The sequence below is a fragment of the Epargyreus clarus genome, unplaced genomic scaffold (genome assembly GCF_041222505.1).
Source record: "Epargyreus clarus isolate Ecla_fem2 unplaced genomic scaffold, WU_Ecla_fem_2.2 ptg000015l, whole genome shotgun sequence".
NCBI lineage: Eukaryota > Metazoa > Arthropoda > Insecta > Lepidoptera > Hesperiidae > Epargyreus > Epargyreus clarus.
The window spans coordinates 13,277,964-13,298,146 of NW_027332223.1; the positions used below are offsets into that span (position 1 = coordinate 13,277,964).

General features: G+C 36.6%; 2 protein-coding genes across 3 annotated transcripts in view; one reads left to right on the plus strand and one right to left on the minus strand.

The window, feature by feature from the left end:
• The window catches only part of ck (unconventional myosin-VIIa ck), a 45,069-nt gene extending 41,083 nt beyond the window's left edge, over window positions 1-3,986 (plus strand). The window contains exons 13-14 of the mRNA XM_073080947.1: window positions 361-628; window positions 1,434-3,986. Of these exons, the coding sequence (XP_072937048.1) occupies window positions 361-628; window positions 1,434-1,640 (475 nt within the window). The 3' untranslated portion in view covers window positions 1,641-3,986. The remainder of the gene's footprint in view (window positions 1-360; window positions 629-1,433) is intronic.
• A 5,857-nt stretch (window positions 3,987-9,843) lies between these two features.
• Su(H) (recombining binding protein suppressor of hairless) lies at window positions 9,844-20,163 on the minus strand. Of its 2 annotated transcripts, none has more exons than XM_073080950.1 (4): window positions 18,687-20,163; window positions 17,569-17,813; window positions 14,205-14,433; window positions 9,844-12,977 (listed from the first exon to the last, which is right to left on the minus strand). In XM_073080950.1, exons 1-4 carry the CDS (start codon window positions 19,536-19,538, stop codon window positions 12,807-12,809), a joined length of 1,497 nt encoding a protein of 498 aa, XP_072937051.1. In that variant the 5' UTR covers window positions 19,539-20,163; the 3' UTR covers window positions 9,844-12,806. The 2 variants fall into 2 exon arrangements, with proteins under 2 accessions (XP_072937051.1, XP_072937052.1); XM_073080951.1 differs by having other exon boundaries at window positions 14,205-14,430; window positions 18,687-20,158.
• Window positions 20,164-20,183: the final 20 nt, after the last annotated feature.

Here is a 20,183-nt window from a genome sequence, read left to right on the forward strand (position 1 = left end):
ATTAAGCATTGTTGTTACTTATAAAAATAAATGTGGATTAGGTGCCGCAGTCGTACCAAGAGACAGCTAAATATCTACGTATCTAAAGACTCAATTAGAATTTTGAAGAAATATTAGCGTGTACGAACGCAGTGACATGTGATTTATTTTTATTAAGATTACAATAAAATAAATAAAACAATCAATATTGTTGTCGGCAAAGTAGTATATTGCTCTGTATTATTCATAAGTAATAAAAACGATCAGGCTCTATCAATTCTACACCAAGAGTAATGTATGTGGCCATCCAACTTTGAAGATAGAGCATCTATCGTCAGTCAATATTTGATCAACACTGAGTGCGTGGCGTACGATCCTTAGGCAAATGCTCCGCGAGCTGGTGCCGGCGGACCTGGTGAAGCTGCAGAGCGCGGCGGAGTGGAAGCGCGGCGTGGTGGCCGCCTACAACCAGGACGCCGGCGTCACGCCCGAGGACGCCAAGATCACCTTCCTCAAGCTGGTCTACCGCTGGCCCACCTTCGGCTCCGCCTTCTTCGAGGTCAAGCAGACCACCGAGCCCAACTACCCCGAGCTGCTGCTCATCGCCATCAACAAGCACGGTGTTAGCTTGATCCATCCGCAAACTAAGGTAACTTGTTAATACGTTTTATACTTTACTTATATGTTATTAGGTATAGTCCGCGTCAAACTTCAAGTTCGCTCTGAAGTTAATGCGCGCAGGTGTCAGTCAGAGAGCCAATCCGGTCGAACACAACTACAAGCATATGTCCCGTAGCAACGTAAGGGCACACTAACGCAGCTATGTCCCCGCTGGCGAGAGCGGGCAGCGGAGGGTACCGGGGGATCCTTCGCTGTCTTCGTCCCGCTAATATCTACAATTTTCTCTTGTGACGCGACTCGTTTCTATATTCGGAGCGGACTAGCAGTTTGGCGCGGACTCTACCAAAAATTGGCCATAAACTATTCATGAAAATAACTGTAATAAAAGACCCGATTGGTGATTTTCTGAAGGCAATAATAAAATTCAGCAGCTTTTCTAGAATTTAAAATATACATCTGGGTGAAATAATAAATTCGTTTTATACGACCTTTTAAACTACTTAAAATCAAATCTTAATCTTTAAAAATTAAATGCAACCTCACCTCTTGAGTAGATAAAATTTCCTTACAGGTATTTTATCTTATTATTTAAAATAATGAAATGAAATGAAATATATTTATTTTGTATAGGCCAACGCACTTACAAATTGTCAGTTACAATATTTTCTTAAACTACTACCGGATCGGAACGCGATCTCATTATTAATTTATAATTAATAATTGAAGTCATTAATAATTAACAATGCATCGTGATGGCAACCGTTGTGACAATGTAATTTCGAATCACAACACATTGTAAAACTGAGTACTGAAAGCGTCCTTTACCATTCCAGGACATTCTGGTCACGCACCCATTCACACGGATCTCAAACTGGTCTTCCGGCAACACATACTTCCACATGACCATTGGCAACTTAGTCCGAGGGTCCAAGCTACTCTGCGAGACCTCCCTCGGCTACAAGATGGACGACCTGCTGACGTCATACATCTCCCTCATGCTCACCAACATGAACAAGCAGCGGTCGATGCGAGTCAAATGAGTAAGACCTTTTGGGGCGTTGGATTATGAACTGTGAATGTCGGCGATCGGTCTATGCCGCCTATTCTCGATGGTAAATTAAATTATATTTTGTTTATGGTTAAGTAAGTTGCATGACGAGCATGTACATGAATGAACTGGCTAAGTAGCACATAACTATTTATGGGTCAAATCGAGCCTTTAGTGTAGGGACACTATAATTTGCAAATTTAATAGGACTATCTCGAAGGTCTACGATTTAGAAGTTCAAGCAACGTGTACTCAAAGGACACCACAGACAATAAGCAGTAATGAATCATAATAAATGTCTTGTACTTTATTTAACACAGTTTTCAGGCAGAATATATTATCTCGTAAGTAATTAACGACTCCAACTTTGCCATACTATCGTATCAGAAATAAGTCGTCATCGAATGATGTAAGACAGCCAAATTGATGATAAAAAATGCACAACTTTTTACGAAGATTTATAAAATTATTTTTCATTTATCATAGTGAATAGGCAGCATAGATAGAAAATATGCGATTGTGCAGATATCGCGCAAACGTAAATACAATGATCGTTCGTCACATAGAAATAAGATTATTCGATTAGCGGAATCATTCCGTCTATACAGGCGTCATTAATAGGGTTGCCAGCCTTGGAACAGATTCAGGGCATTTATGATCAAGGTGTGGGACTGAGAAAAGTAAGGATTCGAAAGAGTTGATAATATAGGTACATTTATTTTGGATAAAGAAGACTCCATTCATCTCTGCTTCAGAAATTAAATCCAAAAGAAAAACGCAAAATAACACATCAACTTGTGTGATTCAAACGAGAATATAATACACATTTTTTCACAAGAAACTTCTACCCACATTAGAAATATTTATTGAAATAAATAAAAAAATATATAGGAAGTTTTCATGTTCTGCACATTACATAAAATAGAGATTAGTTTTGTCTGCTATTGTCCAGCTATTAAACGTTTAAATACTGTACCATAAATTTCAGCGGGACGGTTGGCAACCCTAGTCATAAGGTGCTTTTATTTACTAGCGCAACGAGTGTCGCAAAGCAAAACTAATCAATGATAATCTAAACTTATCAATGCTTATGAATATTTACGTCATAGCGTCATGTACAATATTTACATCACACTTACTGTTGTTTAACACATGTAATTAAGTGGAACAAAACAGACCAATAAAAAATAATTAAAACGGTTGTCGCACTCTCCGTCCACGAAAATTAAAGAATAAATTTATATCAAATGTGTATTTAATAAATACAATAACTATTTTTGTAAACGTAAGTCAAAAATTCAAATTATTAAGTACAATATTTCGTTGATGATTTTATGAAAGAATAATCTCCTAATTTGAGTTTGTTGTTTTGCATTACGGTTGGAGTATTATAATTTATGTGCATGCGTTATATTAAGAATGAGTCTATAAAATCATAAATTTAATGTGTTTTGCTTCTATTGAAATATAATTAATATAGCTTCGTTTGTATGGGAAGCTTTAGCACATAACTGGTTGCGTGATGGAATTAGAAAGATCTGTTATTGAAACTATTTATATTATATTAAGATACCGTTATTTTATACGTAGATTAAACAGTTTTGAACTAATAGCTACTTATTATTAAGTGCCTTATAACTTATATCCAGACCATTATATTATATCGACGAATAAAATGTATTGATACGCTCAACTACGAGAATTGTAAATCTTTTACTCAATATATTTTTAATGGAATGGTTTTCGAATGGGGAGAGTTTTATTGTATGATAATATTATAATTAATCAATAATATTATTAATTATCTAACTTACGACTTGAGCAGTTTCTATAAGTCGTCGCTAAGATTAAGTTTATATCTATAAAACAACTTATACCTTGTTACATTAAAACTAATAAGTACTAATAAAGTTCGAGTCACAGAGAAGTAAAATTATATTAAATTAGAATTCTATCCGGTAAAATATTAATATTTTCACCGGCTATAGTTTTCTTAACTCCCTTCGTTTTATTAATAGTATGCAGTATCGATATACTATCAATATAGTGGTCATACGATTAACATTTCCATTACCTAGTGTTAAGATAACACGTGCAAGTAGCGTAATAAAAGATGAATATTTTTATATCGTAGATATATTAACAATAAACTTAAAGCTGTTTTTGTATGTATCTGAACACCTGCATAAGTAACTGCAATGTATTTATTTGTACGAGCTAAGTTATGTATAAATTATCGATGTAATGCCATGATTTCGGAGACAATTTTCTTTTGTTTTATCGCTTTAAAGTCAAAAGTGCATTTGTGAGTGGTTGTAAACATGAGTCACAATGATTATGTGTGGTTTTATTTGTAAACCTTTCCCTAACCTACACACATTATTTCATACATTACTTTTGTTTGTTGTCACACATTATTTCATACATTACCATGAATCTTCAAACCCCGAGATTAATGAAAGGTGCTTCGATTTCCTTGTGCTTGTTGAAATTCTGTACCAAGTCCGAACAATAGCACTGGATCTTCCCTCGTCATTTAGACAAACATAGAGCGGACCATTGAACTGCTTTTAAAATATACCGCATTCGAATGTGCTAAAATTATTGTAGATTCGTGATATCTCGCTATAGCTACGGTGACAACGAATTTACGACACACCCATCGTCGTGGTTAAAGAAACACACTATTGAACACATTCGTACCTATATCTCTATATTTTTCTATTAGTAACACGGAGATGTGGAAGATGAGATATAGTTTCGGGGAGCTACAAATAGAATACCTGTGTCGCTTATGGCCTCCTGAAATTATCAGTTATGATATGTTTTCCCCAAATGTTACTATATGAAACTTTGCAATAGTTAAGGCCAGTCGATCTCTCACTAAAATTAAATAAGCTTAAATAATTTGATTCGGATGCAATAACTAAATACCAATACAGTCATTGTCAAATATCATACCTATGAAATAAGTTAATAAGTCAACATTTAATTCAAGTTTTTTTAATAAACCTTTTTATTTCTTCCTCCCAAATTATTACAACAAAGATATTTTACAATAGACGAAGTATTTAAGCTAAACGACATGTTTATAATCCGTTACACAAATGATAATTAATTTTAATGCCTAAGAAGCCAAAATTGTAACGTTAAATTTGACTAAAAATTGCGGCCCACATTCGAACAATTAAGGTAAAAGCGGGCTGTTACAAAAACAGTTAATTAGAACAAACAAAAAATATATATCCGTAATAAAGTCGTGAGAGACTCCCACGGCAGCTCGCTTCATTCTTACATCGCGAGGAATAATGATGCCTCTATTGTAGCGTACAGCAGGAAGTCATTTATCTAACATCAAGAATATGAGTGTTTAGAGCAATTTCGATTCTGATTTCGCGTTTTAAAACGAGCAATTTTGGATGACACGAAATGACCACTACGTCGCCACGAAATGTCAACCAACTCTATGATTAAGCACCATTGAATCGTAGCTTTGTCTAGATGGTTCCACGACATACTAAATTGCACAAATTGCAGACCAAAATCAACAGATCCGAAATAAATTTGTGAAAATATAACTCATTCACAAAGTATTAATAAGCAAATCATAAAATTATCTTGTTTATTAAAAATCTAATTAAACATCAGCTAACTGAACGACATTTTAAGTACTTAATTATAGAATGAATGTATAATAAAAAAGAATAATTTGCAACCTTTCTTTAGCTAGACAATGGTTGCATAGCTGCAGGCAATCAGGGCGTCGTTAAAGAAATTATCATTCTTTTAATTCTAAGAAGAAAATTATATCGGCGCCTTGTAAAACCAAATTATACCCAATAGATACAACAATTGAATTGTAAAATAAATTAATGGATTGTATTATAAAATTAATGGATTTTTTGTATTTTGTATTATAGAGTCATTGCTTATTAAGATCCGCAACACTTATTTAGAAACAACACTGTTGTATAAATAATGGTACCTCGGCAAAATAAATGCATGCAAAAATATGAAGTCATTCAATGAGGTTAGTAGTTAGGAGTACCTTGTCCTACATGATCAAAACGCATACGCAACCTGGGGTCCGGATTTTACTCAGAAGACGGGCAGCAGCATCTGCTACGAAATCACTATGTACTGTATCCAACATGTAAAAGTTCAGCTCAGTGACTTTGGCAAAACCTTCTTATATGACGATTTTTTTTTTCTAACTAAAGATACGTTTGTCTAGTCACTGTATAATTTGCGTCACACATGCCTCCTAAGGCGCAATTACGAATACAACAATGATCTCTTATTCAAGTCTAGAGGAAATAATTTTAATCGCTTCGTAGGATGTTAATCTCGACGGTAAAATCACTTCCACTAGCGGATGGACAAAGTGATCTTTATTATTATAATTAATATAAAAACATCCTTATTCTGAATTGCGCGGAAACTACTAAACGTATATGATTCATTAAAATCAAATGTTCAAACCTTTTAAAATACGAAGGGAAATAATGCGGTGAACAGTCGAATATTAGGACATCCAAGAACTCGATATAAAAAAGGTAAAGGTATAGGCGTCCATCAAGAAGTCCATATGCCTGCTACCATTAGATTAGAATTTATGCAGATTTATTTATTAGATTATTTCTAATTTTTAGATTAGAATTTATGTCACTACTGAATCTCCATCTAAATTAGTAAATTAATATTGCACGACATTGGCAAGTAAGTGAGTTGCAAGACAGTGTTTTTTCCTTCACATTGAAAATTGCATTTGGTATTAAACAACTTCAAATTAGCGTGTTGTGCGATTTTAGATAAAATTAACTAAATCCGCATAGCACCACCCCGAAGACATTATTTTCTCTGAAATTACCTGAATACATCTTGTCAAAAGAAATAGGAAACTTCAGTTTCTACTCTATCCCTTCTCTGGCGGACCAGAAACGAATCCGCATCAAGTGAATGGCACAACATCGTTACTAGAAGAAACAACAAACACCAAATATTACAGTACCGACAGCTCAAACCCAGTTCTCAGTTCCCACGGCCAAAGATGACATGTTGGAAAACACGGGCACCGCTGAACTTTTCTCACACTCTGCATATCTCGGCCCCATATATCAAGTTGGCGCAGAATACAAAAAGCATAGACAATGATTCAATTGTGTGCACATTGCTTTCTCACAGTCCTCGCTTAGATATAATCGGTATATGCTTAATTAGTGCGGGTAAATGACCAGAGCTGCTTCCGGGTATCTGTCACCAAAATTGATGCTTCTACGTGATAGGTATGAAGTCCACCTGGTGCTAAGTGGTCATCAGATGATGGAAGAGTTCTACCTAATATGGACAAAATACGTTTTAGTAATATTGAAGTAATGACCAAAGGACCATTCAGTCTATCCAATGGTAAGAGGGCATTCCCAACCTTATACATTTGTTGTCAACCACAAAAAGGATTGGTGGTTTACCTGATGTCGACGAGAAATATGTTGCTTCATCTGAACATAAAGTTGGAACGCATCGTACTTATAAGCAGCTCTACCTTTACACACACTCCTAATCAGAACACAGTAGCGCTTAACCCTGTTGTTTATAGCTAAGTTGGACCAAAAAGCCTTAGACAACTGTAGCTACAAGGTCTACGAACCAGAAATATACCTACGTGATGTTACCATCATCGCAATTCAATAACTAATTTTAAGGTCTTTCAACATTGTAAAAGTGTTGGGAATTTTCATATCCTGCCGTAATTCCCCTAATTATCGACCAGGATATAGCAGATCCTCCATTTCTATGTTAATTGAACTTTTTGCATTTTATGAATGAATGGTTATTACGTTCAAATGATCACGTCATAGTTTCTTTTAGACGTCACCGATTTGAAGTTAATGGCGACAGTCACGCTAGTGTAGGTACTGATAATAGTTCAGATTGCAAATTTATGCATTGTTTGTTGGTAATTAATATTTATAGGGATTAAAGATGCAATGGTATCACTTTACATCTGGGTAATTATAAAAATATCTAGCTATTGTTATAAATGAACATCGAAATAAAGTGTTCACAGTAAACAGATATGGAACAAATTAGGATGATAGTCCCGATTAATAGCAGTAAACGACACATATTAAGTGGACGCTACTCACTATGAATTGTTAACCATGCTGAAACAGAAATAAGATTATTTTTAACGTTAGACACAGATATTGCCCAAATTCTAGGGACAGGTACAAATTCGAAAATGTTGGTGAGGAAGATGAAAGCTCAGAGAACTTCCCTTAAAAAACTTTGTATATATCATAACTAGGCTGCTTAATTATGCAATATCGAGCACGATTAAGAATTGTGACTTTCAGGCTTCGGAAGGTACGTCAAGGCATCGATCCCGGTTATAAACATTTCTTAGACGTTATTGGAGGTGCTAAAAACATCTGACATGACCTGGATATCGATACACACCCTCCGCCGATTCGCATTGGATCACTATAGGGCATAGGGCCATATGCTTCAGGATTCCCCAATTATGCGGAGACACGTGGCTAACAATAAGATCGTCAAAGCCGTACGGAAAAACACAAATGAACCAAAGATTAAACCTCCGCCATTACTTTACATCGAAAAGCACCATAATAATAGCATATTCATGATTGCCACCTCATCATTATAACGTCACATTGGAAACAGACATTTTATTCGCAATTACACTTTTTCAACAATCAAAGGATGAATGAAACAGGATATGGAAAATCCTAGTCCATATAACATTTAAACTATTATGTCACGTTTTTGCAGTGTTGCATGTTTTATTGCTATTACGATATAATTAGGTCTCTTCTCTCTATGTCGTCAAGCGGCGTCATTTATTGCATAAAAGCAAATTATAGACTATAAATCTACTTACGGCTTGTAATGACGACACATTTGTATCGAGTTCCATTCATTTACTGGGTTTTCACTTCAATTACGTGTGTAGGTATATCATTTGCAGATTTAGTTTGAAATATACAATGCACCATTTCATGACTAAATAATGAGTGGGATGGAAGATGAAAGATTACGGTCTTTGAAAGCAGTTTTGGTTACAAACTTAAATCTTTATATGTTTCTATATATGAGAGGCTAAATATTAAATTTCCTTTTTATGTGACTAAATTTCAAAATGATCATCCTAATTTACTCCTCGAACTGCTTAACTTCCTTGCATTTTTTGAAATATAAAACAAAATTTAAGGATGGTTTCGATATTTGGAAAAAGAAGTGTTCTCAAACTTACATAAGATACATCCGTATATAGAGTGGAACATAGCTACAGAAAAAATAAAATCAATTGGTACATGTTTATGCTATATTAAGAGTTATGAACCAGCGAAGCAAATCTCACACGTCTCAGTAACCATCCATGAAAAAGAAACTCAATGTATGCATAAAAAGCGTACTGATACACTTAAGTTCATTTTCCCATAAAGATAAGGCTCTACATTAGAAAATAGTTAATAGCAGTCGAAGCATTTGCATTTAAATTTTCTAAATCATGTAGCGAATTGTTTGTTCACATGTCATAAATATAACATTTATAAACCAAATCTCGGCTGAAACAATGGCTGATGGCTATAAAGTTGTGATAATTACGCGAGGTGAGGGCAGCGGCGCGGAACGGTATGTAGGGGAAGACGCTCGTTATTATCATGTGAAGACTTTTTGAAGACGTTCCCACACTCAGCATTGATTCCCCGATTAACTCTGATTCATAATCAGCTAATTACACTTGACCCACCAGTTTTTAATTTAATTAAAGCGCGCCTCGAATGGCGTAGCTGAAAAACATGAAACTGTGGGAGACTTTTTTTAATGTTCGCTTTGATAGTGTTGCTAGGAAGTTTGTTTTATTGTCTGTAAGTAGCATATTGCCTGTGGCTCCGTCCGGCGCCGGCAGTTGGAATGGCTTGACTAACAAAATACAAAGTTACCTAAGTAACGCCTTATGAAAATCTATATTTACCTTGTGTCAGATATTTTATGTGTGTTAAGCTAAATGTAATGCAAAATATATTTGAATAGTGTCAGTACTTGGCTTTACGTTGACTATTTGTTTTCTTACAAAAAAAATGTAAAGACATGTACTTAAAAATAGATGTTCGTGTTAGAAAAGTGTGAGGGCAATTAATTGGGAAGATCTTTGTGAATAAAAATCATAGTTATCTAAATTCAGTTTTATTAAAATATTCATGTTTTAGAATGACTGCTCCAGCATGAGCTTTCGTTGTACAAATGTATATACACCGTAAAAATGAATATACAGCAGTCCCTTCTCAAATATGACCATTTTCATGTAGAAATACCAAATGTAGAACGATAAAAATGCACGAGTAAGGTTCTCCAACCAATATATCTTATTATTCATATAAATTGACGTCCGTTCTAATTTTAATACTAGTCCTCTTAATACTGTAGCTACCATATTCATCGGCAATTCCGTAAAATCATTTTGTAATTCTGCTACAAAAATATTAATTTTTTGTACTTCTTATTACACTTCCCACATGGAATGTTCGAAAATCACACTTTATAAATATACATCAAATCGTATTTCCAAATTAAAAACCTTGTACAAAAATTAGATTCGCGTAAAATAAATAGAATTTCAATTGTTTGTTTATCTAAAATTATATAATATAGTGTACTATGGACTAAGTCTAGCTACTTATCTAAATTGTTCATTAAATCTCGGCAAATATACATACGTACAGAGATAACAGTAGGTATCGAGCTACACAACGTCACGACACGTCGAAATAAGCTCGCGTGCACTGATTTCTTCACTATACCGTTTATTTTTTGGTTAAATTATGTTTCGAATCAATTACGTACCGAATAGACAACCTTCCGCATTGTATGTAGTTGAAAATCATTAATATAATTAAGTTGTACCACTCTATTCTAGAACAAATATAACATTGTCAAGAACGGACATTGATACTTGGCAGAAAGATGTTACAATTTACATTTAACTGATGTGTTACCCTAAACAGGGCTTTGATTAGACACTTTAGCTTAGAGCTCTAATTGAACGTTGAAATATTATATCGGCGTACGGGGAATTGCCTGAAGAACACCAGTGTTAGCCAATCTGAATTCGTGTCGTAACGTTTCTACAACACATACTTTTATTATAACAAAAACCGATTCAAAATGAATACATACAAATAATACAATTTAAGAAAAAACGGCAACGTAATCTCAAATAATTCTCAATATTACCAAATATTTCGAGAATAGTTTACAAATTGTTTGTTTACACACCACTTACTGATACCAGGCTTATTTAACTTACGATCCTAATGTATTGCATTATTTCACTATTACACGATGACTCGTCATGGATTAACGCTATTTGGCCCCAAAGAAACAAATATTAGAGCAGAGAGAGATCTATTTGCGATACAAATTAAGTTACAATTAATTTTTGAATGGGTGTACTAAATGCCAGCTTAGGAACAATATTCCTGATTGGTGAAATCATTACTTCATTTATTAGGATATTCTTAAAAGTGTATACAGGAATAGGCACCGATTAAATGTATAATTTTAATTTTAGGTTTAATTGCTTTCGAGTAAATAATAAAACAGGTGTGTAAGACGCAGGTCAAACAGAAGCGACGATAGGCGAACGAGACATTGATGCAGCGTAAAATATATGCAAGACGCTGGCGTGCGTTACATGGACTTTGTATGTTTTCCGTCAATTCGTTAATACATTTTTACGTTGGTAAAAGGTCCTTGCCCGACGGCTCTTCTGTCTGACACTTGCCTTTGGCAATAATTATAGTTGTACATATAAATATGTTATTTTATCCTGTAATTTATATGTATATAAAGCTTAAAAATTAAATAGTGTATGGGATATCAGTTCTTTACTTATTACTTTACAGTGTAAAAACTGTTATCATTGCATGTGCTATAATCTATTTAATAGCATTTTGGTGTCATAATCTCCTGAATAAACGTAATTATATCGATAATTATTATTTTAGGCACAAAACTCACAAGTTTCCAAAATAAATTCACGTTTCGCTTTGCGAATATGCAAGTTTTCACCAACATAGTGCTATTTTCACGATTTTTGTGCGCGTGTGGCACTAGACCGTTGTAAAAAATATAGTCTGCTTATTATAATATAGTCCTAATATTCGTATCATCATATTTTCGACAAGACGTCCTAAAAATACGCGTAAGTTAATTTGAGGGTAGAAATAGACCAAAGGTTTTAAAAGCCCGCGGGAGCAAATCATATTTTGAACAAGACTGCGACTGTATTTATTTATACATCACTCATGGTTCATGTCTCATTGAAATGTCTTTAAGTATACATCTATCTGAAAAATTGTAGTTCATTTAAAGAGTGAATCATTTTAATCGCTCCAACACCGCTAAGATAATCTCAGACTTATATGCAACAAAAAAACTCAAGGGTGGCCACTTATAAAAGGACTAGGTTACAACAAGCAGACGCGAGGCACAATCGAATCTACTTAAATGTCCAAATCACTCACCGATGGTTCGCTCGGCTCACACTCCGCACGCTCGCCACTACGGACGTCGCCCGCTCACGGGTAACACTTTCCGTACATCATAGTTCATCTTTGGATTTTCGTGTCTACAATATACCTAGATACAAGACATCGGTAAAACGTAATTTTATACGTCTAGACAACTAGCTTACAATGTACACGTACGCTCTCTATGCCTTATAATACGGATATCACAAACAACTCTGTACGTATGGGCGATTCATCACTAATTGTAGTGTGAATACGATTTCAATCTAGACGTATAAAACATGTTCGGTACTGCAGCCCGAGAAGCCTGCACTCGCGGACTATCACTACAGGTCGGAAGTCTGCAGTCGCGAACTCTTACTGCAGGTCAGCCCGCAGTCACAAACTCTCACTGCAGGTCAGCTTGCAATCGCGAACTTTTACTGCAGATCAGCCTGCAGCCGCGAACTCTCACTACATGTCAACCTGCAGTCGCGAACTCTGACTACAGGTCAACTTGCAGCCGTAAACTCCCACTGCAGGTCAGCCCGCAGCCTTGACCCATCACTGCAGGTGAGCCTGCAGCCGTGAGCTCCGACTGCGGGCCGACCTGCAGCGGCGGGCTACTGCAGCGCGTCGGGCAGGCGGTGCGCGTCGTGCCAGGGCGCGGGCTCGGGCCGCATGACGTCATCCACGGGGGCGCAGGCCGGCCGCGGGCCCGGCTCCGGCGTGTACGTGAACGTCAGCCCCGTCGCGTATATGATGCCGTCGTTGCGCACCAGCGATACCGGCACCTGAAGTGTACAAGCTGCGTGTTACTGGCGATACTCCTTGGATATTGCACGTTACCAAAGTATAGTCCGCGTAAAACTGCTAGTCCGCTCTGAATATAGAAATGACTCGCGTCGCCATTGCAAATTGTGTAACTACATCCGCTCGCAACAACTTCAGAGCGGATTAGCACTTAGACGCGGACTATACTAAAGTTACTTCAACTTAACATTAAGTAAAGTTACTTTAATGTAGCATTTTAGCAGTTCTGACAATGTTTGCATGTTTGTTGCGTTTTTGTAAACAGTTATCGGTAAAAAATGTTTACTGTTTAGGAATTATGAAATGAACGAAATAAAAGTCGGTTAAAAATAAGTTTTTGTATAAACTGAGAAAGTTTTTCTTTGTTTAGCGTACGTGTTTAACAAAAAAAACAATTAAAAAGACCGGATGTATCAATGTGTACATACATGCAAGAGTAAAACTATTGTAGAACTAAAAAATACCACTGATGATTGTACTAATGATTAGTAGGTACATATGTATAGTATCAAAAATTATAAGATATGCAAAAAAACATTTAAAATTCCTTTTCTGCCAAATTTGCGACATTTACTAGCTAACTTTATCGTGTCAGTGTTGTTAAAATTCGCTCTTATCGATCATAATTTTCTAAAACGCATCAAAGGATACCTAATTTTAAAAACAGAACCAAAATCGACAAACCAATACAACATGATGATATTAATGGAAGTAATGACCTTCTTCGTCATAATAGAAATTCATTCAAAACAAGATCAATAATGAAACAAGTATTGCAATAGAAACACGATTTGGCAATATTTACATCTGACATTATACCGAGCTTGTACGACTGTTTATAAAAGATTCGACTAATTCCCACACATTTTAGAATCAACATCAGCGAGATCGTCATATAATGTATTAGGGTGATCGTCCACCTCGATTTTTTGCGGCGATTCAGTAGCGCGTTCAATTAACGTGCGACTATTTCGGGCGACATCAAGTAGGGCGGGATTGAAGCGACAATATTTCGACTGTATAACGGCAGTTTCTGCAATTCTATCGCTTCAAAAAGTCGCCTAGGCCTCCTTTATACAAGACTAAGTACGTATTTTGAATGATTACAAATATACATGCCATGTCAGCGGCTATTTAACAAAAATGCCATTTTGCGACACGAAAACAAATACATCATTTTCGATATAAATTAAAACATAATACGTTACCTGAGTAGGCTGCCGAACCCACAGCCACTGCCCCCTGAACTGTGATATGTCCGGCACGACGCACAGCATGGACTCCGCACACCGGTACATGGTCTCGGCCTCCACGTCGCCGAACCACACCTGGAGCGAGGGCGTGAAGTTGTCCCCGGCGAGCTCCAACATCGCCACGTCGCCACCCCCGTTCAAGTTCAGCGAGTGGACTAAAGGCACTGGTGTTACTGGTGACCTGCTGACAAGACTGGAGTAGAAGAACGCTTCGTGGTTTTTTTTAGACTAGTGGCTGACAAGACCGGACTACATTTAGAAGATTTTAGACCAATCACATCATATTCTAGAGATTCTCGTCATCATCATACAATAGTAGATTTTCCGTCATTAGACCTTCGAATTTCGATTGAATTTATTCTAATTTGCATTAGTATGTTCTGGTCTGAAGTGACAACGTGTCCTAGCTTTGTTCCGATTAGTCAACCTAACTAAGTAAAACTCTTATCCTATTTAGTGTTGGCAATAGATGTCCTTGGGTGCTGTGATTACTCGAAGTTGATTAGTAAATCTGCAAACGAGCGATTAGGAAATGTTTTATTTCACAAAGTTGGAACACAGAGCTCGTCTTGAAGTCGGCGTATGACAAACGATAATACGTTAGTTGTGTCCTATTTCCATTTATATTAACTTGTAAGGTAACTTAAAGAACTATATAGAGTTTAAGCAAAACGATACTAAAATAAAATCTTTGTAACAACATAACAAATCAGTAATAAAAACTAAGGTGACCTCAATTTACAATAAAATTCGAATTAAATCATCATAATATAAAAATCTGAGAGTCACAGGCAAAAATGACTTCCATTGTTAAACACAACTTTATTTGTACAAGTAAGGGAGGCCAGAAGTATAATAAATATCTTTGCTTCTTTTTAAAAGTGGTAGAACCACTATAATTCGAGGGGGATGTAGCGCGGTGAAGCAATCGCGTTTCGGTGAAAGGGTTTAGATTAGATGTATGCTGCCTTACATGAGGCGACTATTATACTCCTCAAGAATGGTAACGCATCTGTGATAGGTTTTAGATGGAACCAGTGTTCTATATGGAGTTGGTTACAGATGTCCATGGGCGGCAGTGACCAGTTACCAATTTTATTAAAAAATCTGCTCCCATGCGTATTAGAGGAAGAGACAAACAGTAATTCATCTTTATTTATTTGTATTGCTATACCTAAGCAATTACGGTCTTGAATCGGTCGCACGCACTGCGTTATGTCATTACGTGTCATTACGCACTTAACTGCCGAGTTCCCTGGGCCCTGTCGCCGACTGTGATTCGGTGAGAAAACAAAACTATACATTGACTATGAGTATGTTATAGTCGGCGAGAAAAAACTATCGTTGAAATTAAGTAATTAATATTAAAAGTGCCTGTAAACACAGTAAATGTTTCGTAAGCTGTGCTTATTTACTCAATACGGCGCAGAAAACATATTTAAAATACTTGTTTTTGTCGGTGTACTTTGGTATTTTGGAAAGAACTGAACCGATTTGAATTGGATTTTCAATTTAAATACGATTGTATTATGATAAGGCTTCGCGTTGAACTGGTAATATATATTTTCTGAAAACCCTAATCAAAGACTTAAGAAATGTTACATTTAATCAGCAAGATGGAATTTCATACCCACCGGTCTCTCATATGCCGCTTCTGCGTTTGCAATATGGGGGTAGGTAGGGAATTAGGGATTATTCGGGTCTCGAGGGTACCCTCTTTGCCCGGGCAAATTCTCAAGGGGATGAATACCCCCCGGATTTTTAATATTTAATCGCTAAGGCGTTTAAGTTGCGTTTCCACCAGAGATGTACGAGGTTGCTAAGCTATGGATGTGTGTCGAGACCACCAATAGAATTGCTTCATTTTCATTTGTTTAGCTTAGCTTAGCTCATGTCTGGAGGAATACGATGTAGAGATTGAAGTTCTGGATGCGAGCTAAGGATCGCAGTGTAACTATGTATTTTTATAGCACATTTCTTAGTTTAATTACGTAGCTGAGCTCGACCTCGCTCATTTCTGGTTGAAAGGCACGATTATCCCCTTTAGGATTGGCTACTAAAGTCCACGGGCGGCAGTAACAACTTAATATTAGGTGGACTGTACGTTTGTTTTCCGTTTCTTACACAAACAACCGCGCCGTCGGGATCTTGCTGAGAAATTGAAACGTTTTTTCTGCTTATTTTATTGATGACAAAGTCTTACAACAATTTTATTTGTGAAAAAAAAAAACATCTTTAACCTAGTAATTTTAGGAAATGGGCCTTTTTTGTGATTCTTTAAATAGTAGTAGCTACAACGTTAAACATTTCTTTATCTATCCTTGATAACTTCTTTGAATAAGTTATGTGCTTGTAATAGAGACTTCGCTACCTTGAAGTTGTGACGAGTTTGTTAGAAGGCAACGTGTAGATATCATGTCTAATATGACAGGTTTTAATATATATTTTTCGGGAAAACTTCTATGCAGCGAATTGTTATGAAATGGAGTTTTAATGTTTGAAAATAAAAATAAAATAGAACATTATTCCAAAGTTTAATCATTGACACTTTTACATCCTCAATTTTCTTTTTAACCGACTTTAAAAAAGGAGGTTCTGTATTCGACCGCTATCTATTAATTACGTAAATATATTTATGTAATGTAACTTTGTATGTCCGCAATTTTTTAAATATAGTCCATAGTTCTAAAAATACGTATTATTTTGGCTATAGCTCGTTCTCAGATTTCGCTACAGATAGATTTTAATAGAATTCACATTCCTCAATGGAACCACTTGCGATATCGGTGTACAAACTGGACTGCAATGTGCACATGCATTAACATTTATGTAAAATTAGTGACTTGTTGGATATTGTCCAAGAAAACTCTTGTTCAAATCAGAGTGGTCGAATTGATTAATTTTAATGAACAATGTTTGGTTTCTCTAATAACGCATGTATCAAATATAAATTAATGTAATAAACGTAATAAATGTGATTAAATAATCAATTATCTATTGCTTGTTTAAACATTTAGCTATTGCTTGTTTAAATAAAGAAAAAAGTGCTGTAACTAATAGCTGCTGAAAAAAGTCTGTTAAATAGAAATGTCAAATTAAATAGGAGGCTAAAATGGCTGCCTAAATTACTGCTTAGTCTCATTATTTTGTAAACAATGTCAAAACTAAATCAAAGACAAATTAGATTTTAGGTTTTACGGAATACAAGATGGGCTAACTTCTGACTTTGGAAACATATAGAGCTTTTGTGTAAAGTGGAAAAACAATGTAGAGTCAGGGAGTCACATAAAAAAATCTACTCATAATAAATTTTAGTTACCTGACAGGTCCCATCCCTTCATAGAACTGGTATTCAGCCTTATCTGTTGATATAATGGTCCAGCATGCTCCATCATTTATCATCTCCTTATTCGGTTCCTTGGGGCACGGAGTGGCTTGGAATTGGATGATCCTCTCTTGTGACAGACACAAATACATTCTCTCTGTGTCCTTCATATAGAAAGCACATTTGTGTAGTTGCGACACTGGGTCATCTGCTTCTAGTAGTGCCATTTGTTTGTCAACCTAAACAAGATAATGTTGCAAATGAACAATAATCAAATAATGAAATTGTTAAATATTACATAAGGGTAGTAAAAAAAATCATTTAATAAGATAATGTAATTCAATTTAGTTAATTACTTAGAATTAAATTTTTTAGTGGGTAACTAATTTTGGATTAGTGCTTCATTACCTACGGTCATACTACTACTTATAAACATTATTAGTAGTAACCTATCCAATTGCTGAGTATCAAAGATCGAAAGACAATTTCTAATAGGCAAAAATTGTCAAATTTTGATCTTTGGTAGACGAAATGGAGGATGTATTGGCATTAGAGATTATGATTTGAGTATCTGGCATTATAGGCATCTGGCAGTATACCAGTGTATCTGATGTTTTTGTTATTGTACTTTCTTGGTCATCTCTATCCTTTCTACTTTCCTGGTCTATCTGTTATACATAAAAATTGCTTTACATTAAATTAATTCCATTATAAAAATTGGTAAGTGGTAGGCATATAATCAACAACAAAGATAGTTTTTATAAGAAAGCTGAAAATAAGCATACATCTGATGATAAGTGGTCACTACCGCAATCATAGATGTGTCAGTTTATTTACTAATTTTTTATTGCCTTAATTACTTTTAATTTAATTATGAGACGGTAAACATCCTTGTGCCCAAAATGTCCTTCATTTCACTGAATGTGAAGTATAAATCTTTATCAAATGAACAAGAAATATAAACAAAAATACATAGACAATTGTAATTAATTATAAGAGATTATTTACTAATAATTAATTTGATTTACGGCACAACAACAATGGACTTTTGGTTTTTATCATTATTATTATAACTTGTAAGTTATTGATTGAGTTTATATATAGAAATATACCTTTCGGATGATGAGACGTGGCAATGCCATCCCGGTGACAGAACATACCAGCTTCACTGTGGACCCATAATGAACATATCCATCTCTCACTGCAAACTCCTCAGACTCACTCTCATTATCATCCAGCAAGTGGATTGTGAATGCTCCCCACTGCGTCGAGGAGGCATGGAAGTTACCATTCTCCACATGAAGATACCTTGTTGAAACGGTCTGCGACCTCAGTCTATTGAATAATGCTACTTTAGTACCACTCGCTATGCACAAATCTGCATTCTTTAGTGACTGTTTCTTTTTCGAGGGCTTTGATATTACTTTTATTCTTTTACTATTAAATATGCCAATGTCATGCCCATTTCCATAAAACATTTTAACTGAGAGCATGAAGTGTTTCCGCTTGTCTGAATCTGATATGTACAAGGTCTTGGCGGCACAGTACTGCTTGCCGTTGTTCAGGTCCAGCTGCTGCATGTCCTGGTCGGAGTTGCCGATGCCGATGAAGGCGCACAGCTGCGCCGCCTGCTCGGTCTCGCCCTCGCGCAGCATGCGCTCGCGCCGCAGCCGCCACCCGTCGCCGAACAAGTATATACAGGGCGGCGGGCAGAAGAATCGCTTTTCGTTGCCGTACGACTTCTGAGCGACTTTCGCGTGCAGGATGACGACGACCATGTCGGAGCGGTCGCGCAGGTACCGCTCCATGGCCTCGCGTGTGAGGCGACGCTCCTCGGGCCGGTAGGCACCGGCACCGGGGCCCGCGGCGCTGGCATAGCGCGGGTACAGCGCGCCGTGTTGCGGCGGCGGCGACGGCGGGCCCTGCGCCATGCCTCCAGCGCCCGCGCCGTACTGATGCGGCATGCTCGCCACGGCTCGCTCTCACCTCGCCTGCCACTTCATTATGTATCGATTTATAAATTGCCCGCATATGGCGACGTTCCCATGCTCCTATCTGCGGCGGGCGCCCGGTCTGCCTTCGAGCGACATCGTGCGAGGGGGATCCTTGTCACCAGTGGCGTCCCCTGTTATCACCCCTATGTTGACACTTTGTAAGATTGTTTTTGCGATGCACTTTCTTGGAAATCAAGGGTGGCTTTTGTTTCTCGATCGATACACTTCTGTATTATTCACGACACCATAAATAAATAATTACGATGGGAACTGTAACACACATTTCATTCAAAAACACCTGTTCGACGATAGAATTTTCAGACAGTCTAGCCAACATTCCCAGGCTCGTTGTTTATTATTTACGACCGATAAACGCCTCTTATCACGTAATAAACATTGGACGAACACTATTTGTAATATATTTGATATAGAAAACTGATAAAAAATTGTGTTTATTCGAGTTTATAAACGACAACGCTAGAAATACGAACTGTCAAGACGACCCATAGACACGGAGCGATGTGCAAGCGTGTTGTCGATTACACGCGCGCGAATAAAATCGAGTGATGCGATACGATACGAGGTCGGCCGACTACAGCGCGCCGACTGACAGAC